This window comes from Glycine max, chromosome 1 (genome assembly GCF_000004515.6).
Source record: "Glycine max cultivar Williams 82 chromosome 1, Glycine_max_v4.0, whole genome shotgun sequence".
In the NCBI taxonomy this organism is placed as follows: Eukaryota; Viridiplantae; Streptophyta; class Magnoliopsida; order Fabales; family Fabaceae; genus Glycine; species Glycine max.
The window spans coordinates 32,712,364-32,720,909 of NC_016088.4; the positions used below are offsets into that span (position 1 = coordinate 32,712,364).

General features: G+C 35.6%; 1 protein-coding gene across 1 annotated transcript; it reads left to right on the top strand.

Annotated features, from left to right (window-relative positions):
* Positions 1-1,722: 1,722 nt before the first annotated feature.
* Positions 1,723-5,204, top strand: LOC100792593 (protein RMD5 homolog). Its single transcript, XM_003516832.4, has 2 exons — positions 1,723-1,878; positions 3,842-5,204. Exon 2 carries the CDS (start codon positions 3,899-3,901, stop codon positions 5,057-5,059), a length of 1,161 nt encoding a protein of 386 aa, XP_003516880.1. The 5' UTR covers positions 1,723-1,878; positions 3,842-3,898; the 3' UTR covers positions 5,060-5,204.
* The last annotated feature ends 3,342 nt before the right edge of the window (positions 5,205-8,546 follow it).

The window sequence follows — 8,546 nt, forward strand, 5'->3', positions numbered from 1 at the left end:
AATATTCAAGGTTAAGCAAACAGAGATTGCTTCAAGATTAAATCAATACTAATAAAACAGATCAAGAAGAAAGTAGAATACTTTTAACATTTTCTGAAAAGACATTTTTTTAGAAAATGTTAAAAAATATTCTAAAACCTTTTTATAACCAATTTAAAAACTATTGTGAGGCCAAACCTTTGCAATCACTAAGAGACTCTTTTAACAAAGATAGACTAAGACTTAGCTTTCTTCTTGATCTTTGTTTTCTTGGTCTTGATTTAATCTTGAAGCAATCTCTATTTGCTTAACCGTGAATGTTTCTTGAAGAAATATTGTTTGATTATACTTTGGCATCATAAAATCCTGCATTATTCACATTCTCCCTCTTTTTGATGATGACAACCATTATTTAGTAAATTCTTTTTGGCATCATCAAAACCTGCATGATTTACATTCTCCTCCTTTTTGATGATGACAATCATTATCAAGTAAATTCTTTTTGACATCATCAAAACCTGCATGATTCACATTCTCCCCCTTTTTGATGATGATAACCATCTCAAGTGGGTTGCTTGAAGACTGGACGTTGGCACGGGAAGTGGCCGAACCAGTATAAATTGAGTTTGCATTTCTATCTTCCCTTATCTCAGTTATTTTATTGTAGTTTACTTTGTCTTGCGCATTTAAAAGAATATTATTAAATTGATTGCTTCTTCTTCTTTTGCATTCTAAGTCTATCATTTAAAAGGGGGTTAAAGTTTGTTAGTGAGAAAATTTTGACACTTAATTCACCCCCCCTCTTAAGTTATTGAGACCACTTGTCCAACATCTTGGAAAAGTGCAAAGCAATCCTTGACTGCTACTTCCACTATGGAGGTTGAGTTTGTTTCTTGTTTTGAGGCTACCTCAAATGGTGTATACTTGAAGAGTTTTATATTCGGGCTTAGAGTTTTGATCCCTCACACCAATGATAGGAAAATATTCATAAATTCATCATTGTTTTATAAAAAACAACAAAGAAAAAATATATAGTAAGTACATATCATGATTAATATAATAGCAAAATTATAACCAATGTTAATTACCTAAAGAAGAGTGGCATATCTACCAATTTTCCTTGTGGATTCAACACCTATTATGGAACACATGTTTTGGAATGTTCAAGGCCTTTTGGAGTATCCAATTTGGAATTCAAGGGTACGAATTTTGGATTGCTCGTTCCAGATTTGTTTGCAACCCATTGAACCTAAACCACCCTTAAGTTGCATAGTTGGGGAAGGGAAGGGGCAACAAATTAGGGGAAGAGGGATTCCATAGAATAAAAAAAAGGGAACACTTACCTTCACTATCGTTCCCGTTCCTTCTTCACATCGTCGTCATTCCTCAAGCTTCGCCTCCACCTTCGCTTGAATTATTGGAGGAATGTTGGGGTATAGGTGAATGGGTCAAGGTGTTGGGGCACAAGGATTTATGGTGAATGGGTCAGTGTAAGGTTAGGATGCAAAGAAGGCTAGCGAACAGGGGTAGGTGCGACATAAGAAGGGGGAGGGTTCGGGGTTTCTTGCGGCGATGCAAAGGAGGATAGAGAGTGGGTTGGGGTGCGGAGTCTTTGCCTCTAAAGGGCAATTTTGTCCTACCAAATTATTTCGGGGGGTGCAATAAGCAAATAGGAACTGCAGGAAGTAAAAGCCTGTGGTTTGAGGTCACGTTTGGCAGAAATAAAGTGGGTTAGACACAGTGAGTCAATCATTCGATTTCATGAATGAAGGACACGTAACCCTTCCCTTCCCTTCCTTACCACTTCCCATCTTCGCACACAACACAGCCATCCCTTTCTCTCCCTTCTTTTGCTCTCTGCCCTAACCAGCCTCACCAGATCTTTTACCTCCATTTCCAGTAAGCTTCTCTTTTCCCCCCTTTTCTGCCAATTATATTACGCAAAACTTTATCCTTATCTTCGCTCACATTTATTTATTTACTTTTTTTTTTATTTCTTCTTCATAAATAAACATAACAAGTTGGCTTCGTATGACACATGGTTCACTCGATTAATAACAAACGATTTTATTAGCTTTGTGTAATTTACTATTGCAAGCTCTGTCATTTTTTCATGTTATTGTGTCTGATAGCACGACCGTTTCTTCTTCTTCGAATCTTGCGTTTTGGATTTTATCTTTCTTTCTGGCTTTTCGAGTTTTTGTTTCGGTTTTTTGTGACATAATTTGGAATTTTGAGCTTGAAGTGAAAATAATGGTATTTATGCTGTGTGTTGAGTTGAACTTAGATTTCAAATTGGGGAATTGTGATGGGAAAGGAACCAAATTCAACTTTATATTGTTAGGGATTTGATCTGCATAGTGATTGTTTCTTGATTCAGCTTCTTGCCGATCTTTAATATGCTCTCTTCAATTTATAATGGACCTATATTCTTGTATGTTAGATATTAGTGGAAATTACTTTAAGGCAGATAGGTTCTGTTGGTTTTTTCGTTGTAGACCATTTAGTGGACGTCACGAGTAAGACGAGACAAGTTATTGTAAAACATGATGTAGACTTGGGAATATTTTTTCTTTTGTAGATAGAGGCATATGCTTGTTTGACTAATGGAAATGGGTTTGTAATAGTTTAATCTTTGAGAACTTACTCTTTTTAAAGCCTTGTTAAAAGGACTTAGGTATCTTCTAAGTTCTAACCAAGGCTAAAGAATATGTAAGCAGTTTGCTTATTCTGATTCTATTTTTTTTATACTTAAATTGCTGTCGATTATTTGTCTACACCTGAATTTAAGTTCCTCTACGTGAGTGGAGTCTCTTTCATGGTATTTTTGTAGTTATTATTATTTGTTTAGGGATTGTTTGAGGGGAGGGGAGGGGAGGTAGCCCTTTCCGTGTTTGGTTCATGAGGGGAGGAGAGGGATTTTAAAAATTAATTTACTTTTGTATCCTTATAATTTTAAATTTCAAGACATAAGATATTTTAGTTACTTGAAAAGTTTTAAATCCCCTCTCCCTCCCCTTCAAAGTCCAAATCTGCCCAATATTGGAGGGGATAAAAAATTGAACAAGGAGGGATTTTGCTCCCCTCCCCTCTTCGAAATTGAAAAGATCAGTCTCAGTTAGTATGAATGCCTAAAGATAATTAATATGAATTGTTTTTGTTTGCTGCTCGAAGTACATTATTCACTTGGAGCTCTGCAAACACACACGAGTGTGCACACTTCCACACACAAAACAAATTAAAAGGGATTTAATTAGCCAGGAGTGTCCTAACCGAAATCTAGTTATTGGTCTTGAGATTGTTTACACCTTTTATCTTATGATAATAATTATAGATACCATTTATAAACTTTTCAAGTAGTTAATGGCTATGTTTTCCAGGCATTATTTGTATGGATACTTTGGGGGATGCCATGTAGAGAGGGCTGGGGGATATGTATTCTGTTGCAATGATTTGGATTGGCCTGAATTAGTTTTCTAATAATATGATATTTTCTACCACTAAGTATTCATTCTTTTCATACCAAAATAAACACATTTGCACTTATATGACTGTATCTTTAACAACACTTGTTCCATAATTCATATCCTAACTACAAATATGTATTTTCTTAATTCATAACAAGTTGGGAAAAATGTGAGTTCACTTCCTGTTCTCTCTAGTTGGAAATGGGGTTTTTCCATTATTGTGGTATACTCTGTTTTGGGAGAGTTCCTATTTTCTCTTGCATTGTATTCCATGTCTCTCTCAATGAATTTTTCTTTTATGTATTTGTTTTAAGAATAAAAACATTTCAAATTGTGGTACCAGTAGTTTGCATGGTTGTTCTTAAAAGTTGTATTAACACTATGAACTTTTGCAGGTGCATCACACCTTAGCTTCAAGCCATCACAAGTTGTAGATACAGTTAATACTCAATATGGAGCTGAGTACTATAAAAGATGCTTTTGACCGTGTTACTAAGAAGCAAAAGTTATCTTGTTCCAAGACTCAAGAAGCAATTGATCAGATCAGACAGGAAATTGAGAGTGTTTTAGACACACTGCAGTCAGCGAATAACACTGACCATGAACTTGATTATAAAACTGTCCTGAATGAGCTTAAGGCCAGTTTTCTTTTAATTGCTCCACTTAGTCAAATGGAAGGTACACAGAAGGAGCTAAATGTAGCACTCACCAAGTATGGGAAGCTTCTTGAGAAACATTTCAACCCTGATATATCCAAGGCTTACAGAAATATCGACATTGATAGACATACATTAAACCAAATAATTGCTAACCATTTTTATCACCAGGGCCTTTTTGAGATAGGGGACCATTTTATGAGTGTGGTTGGAGAGCCTGAATCCGCAGCCATTATGAAATTTCCGTTCGTGGAAATGTATCAAATACTTGAAGCCATGCAGAATCAGAACCTAGAGCCAGCCCTCAACTGGGCTTCCACTAATGGTGACAAACTTGCTCAAAGTGGATCTGATATTGTGTTGAAACTTCACTCAATGCAATTTGTGAAAGTACTTCAAAATGGAAGTAGAGAGGAAGCTCTTCATTATGCTCGAATGCACCTTTCTCCTTTTGCTACCAGTCACATGACCGATATTCAGAAACTTATGGGCTGTCTTCTATGGACGGGAAAGCTTGATCGTTCTCCTTACCATGCATTACTATCACCATCTAACTGGGATAAGTTGGCTGAGGAACTTAAAAGGCAGTTCTGCAATCTTTTGGGACAGTCGTATAATAGTCCATTGAGCGTGACTGTAGCAGCAGGGGTCCAGGTTTTGCCACCACTCCTCAAATTTATGAATGTCATGGCAGGGAAGAAGAATGAATGGCAGTCTATGAACCAGTTACCGGTGCCGGTTGAGTTGGACCGTGAGTTCCAGTTCCATTCTATTTTTGTTTGTCCTGTCTCCAAGGAACAAGCAACCGAGGATAACCCTCCGATGTTAATGTCCTGTGGCCATGTCCTCTGCAAGCAGTCTATCTTGAAGATGTCCAAGAATAGCACAAAAGTGTTTAAGTGCCCATATTGTCCCTTTGATATTGATGCAGCACAGTGCAAGCAGCTATATTTCTGATGTTGATGGATTTGTATGAAACTCCTGTATAAATTCAATCCTGTGTTAGCAATAGGTGTAACCACGTTTGCAAAGGCCCATGCCTTGTTGTGATCTCTGTGTATTTCATAAATTTGTTGTAAATAGAAATTCTTTTTAATCTGGATATGACTGGCAAGTCCTTCATTATTTGAATAAGTTTTGATACACTTAAAGCTGGTTTTTCCTCTCCCAATGCCCAATGGGTCAATGAATGGCTTGAACTATGACGATTCCTACTTCTATTGCAACGTGCTTCCTTTTTACCGTTTACATATGAAGTTATCAGCGTCATGATTAAAAACATGATTAATTCGAAACTCCTATGGGGTGCAAGAAGCAAAACGTATGGTGCAGAAAGAAAGCAAAGGCTAACTTTCAGTCCATAATGCCTTAGCCTAAAATTTTCTTTGCCTGCAATGGACTGACCTAAATGGATTCAGCAAAACCTATTTATCACCTTTGATAACACCACTTTTCTTGATGGTTGTGTTTAAAAAGGGATGTTCGCGATGCAGTTGGTCGATTTTTAGAAGAAAAGTCGTTTGAACCAGTGGTTTATTTGACAGTTTTTAATATTTACGTAATTATTATTGTGTTATATTGATATAAAAAATTAAATTTTATTTTTATCACTATTTAAAATATTTTAGTTGAAAAACAATACTTTTTCTACTATTTAACATAATTTCTTAATTATATTGACATGATCATTTTGTGACATAAAAGTAAATTGCATAATATCTGATATTTGGTACTATTCTAGTATTCTTTAACAATATTGATACACTCGTTTTGTAACATGTAAACGTAAATTATGCATATCAATTACAGAGCAAACAACACTACAAATTATTTTAATATTTATTATTAACAGCAACAAAAATAACATATTACAAACTTCTTATAAAAATAATTAAATTATAAATTACATGTTATAATTATTAAAAGTTTAAGATACTACTCCCTTCATTCTCCTTTATAAGCAAAAAAAAAAAACAATTTTTTTGTTCTCTTTTATAAGTAAATCTTGATTACTTTTGCTCCATTTAATGATATTATGTTCAAAATATCATTCATTTAATAGGGGATTATGCTTATATTAAGTTCCAATAAAGGATAAGTAAGAAAAAATATTTTTTTAAATTAAAAATACCATAATTTAATAAAATTAATTAATTTTTTAACAAGTATGAAATCAATTTTTTTCTTATAAAAGAGAACGAAGGGAGTATTACCTAAAACTTAACATCTATTAAGTAAAATTGATATTAATATAATACGCAATTTGATTTGGATTGATTCGATTTTGAAAATATTATCCAAAATCCAAATCAAATCAACCGGTATTACAAAATAGTGATAAAAAATTAAAAAATAATTGAAAAAATAATTTTTTTAAATCAATTTGTGATTTAATTTCATATCTACTTGAATTTAAACACCCCTAGCATTTAACTATTTGGAGCGCTTTGAGATGAGCATTCTTTATTTCCCCTTCTCTCCTCTTAAGGATTCCAAATTATTTGCTTTCCCATCTTTTAGATGTAGCGGTTCTGCTACAGTCGGTACTAGATCCCTTTGAGTTAGTACTCCACCGATTCTTCCTTCTTTTACTGTGATTCTTCCCCTCTCACTGTTCCAGGTTAGTTCTGTTATTGGTAGATCGAGTAATTATAAAACTAATGAGAAGAGGAATTGAACTTGGGTTTATATAATGCAAGGATATGGGTGAGTTACACCATGTAACAAGAGTTTACTTTTGCTGTCAATGTGTTTAATTTCTTCCTGTATTTCAGTGGGAATGCGTGACTTTTTACGTGGGATATCCTATAAGGGACAGCACGATACGAACACTTGTTTTGGAATCGGCTGCACGGTGCGTGTGGCAATTACACGGTTAAATTTTGAGGTAAACGTGAGGATGCCCTAGAACCGTCCACACTGGATTATTTCTTTTTATTTTTTCCATCCCAAAGTACCCTTCATTCATGCTGTGACTTTTTTCCAGTCTCCTTCCCTACAACCACCATTAAACCTGTAACAAAAATAGCCAACAGAACCATCACAGTTCTACACCACCACACTATTCCACGTACACATCTCTACTTCTTCCTCACTTGTTGCCTGTCTTATTCTCAAATGTCGTCACACTGTTCCTCGCATCGCACCAAACCTACTCCTCTGCCAAGCCTTCAAGCCACCGTGAAGACCACGACAATGACAATTTTTACGAACGAAAATATGGATTTCTTAAAGTGCGATTCTAGACTTGTGAATTTGGGTTTCTCCTTTCTAGATCTGGCGATTCTTAAGTTTTTTCTGTGATGGATTCTGATAGATTTGAGTTTTTGCCATCAGATTTGTGTAACAAGTGCAGCCTTAGAGGGAAATGAAAAAGGAAAATGTGGGACCAAAGCAAGAAGACACGTGGCAAATGAGGAAGGAGAGAGGTGTAGCATGAGGGCCAGAATAACTAACTCTAGTCTGGCTGATTTTGTGTGGTCCCGAAAGTAGTTTAAGAAGCAAAACGTGAGCAATTTTTTGACAACTACAACACTCCGGATACTCAACGTCTTACCATTGCTGCAATTCACATGGAAAAGAGGTAGTTCCCTGATTCCAAATGACTAATCAATCTACTCCATTTCAGTCATGGATTGATTTTACTCGTGCTTTAGAAATGGAATTTGGTCCATCTCCATATGAATGTACTAGATCTCAGTTATTCAAATTGTCACAAATAGGATTTGTTCACGATTATTACACTCAATTCACTGCTTTTGCAAACCGCGTACAAGGTGTTACTAGTGAAGCTTTGATTGATTGCTTTGTGGGAGGACTTAAACTTGATATTCAACGTGATGTAATAGCCCAATCACCAACTACACTACTATGTTGTATATCTCTGGCCAAGCTATTTGAGGAGAAATACTTACCTAAGCACAAGCCATTTCAAAATCCCTACCAAAATCGTAACCAAAACACAACCCCAAACACAAACATAAACACAAGCCTACCTTCTTCTCAGTCAATCAAATCCACAAGCCTACCACCCTTACTTCCAAGCCCCAGCATGAATTACAATTCTAATTTTCCAAAACCAGGAAATGTTAGAAGAATGTCACCAGCTGAAATGCAGATTCGAAGGGAGATGGGAAATACCTACTGTTGCAAATGGATGAGGATGAAAATGCTGAAGTGCAACCAGACCCACCTCCTAGAATTGAGGAAGAGATGGGAAATTTGAATTTAGACCATCACCTATCTTATAATGCCCTTAAAGGTTCCTCTGGCCTAGGAACTATGAAGTTTAGTAGTACAATTAATGGCATGGTGGTTCAGATATTACTTGATAGTGATAGTTCAGACAACTTTTTGCAACCTAGGATTGCTAATTGTCTGAAGCTTCCAATTGAATATGCTTCCAATTTCCAAGTCCTTGTGGGAAATGGAAACTCATTAGTTG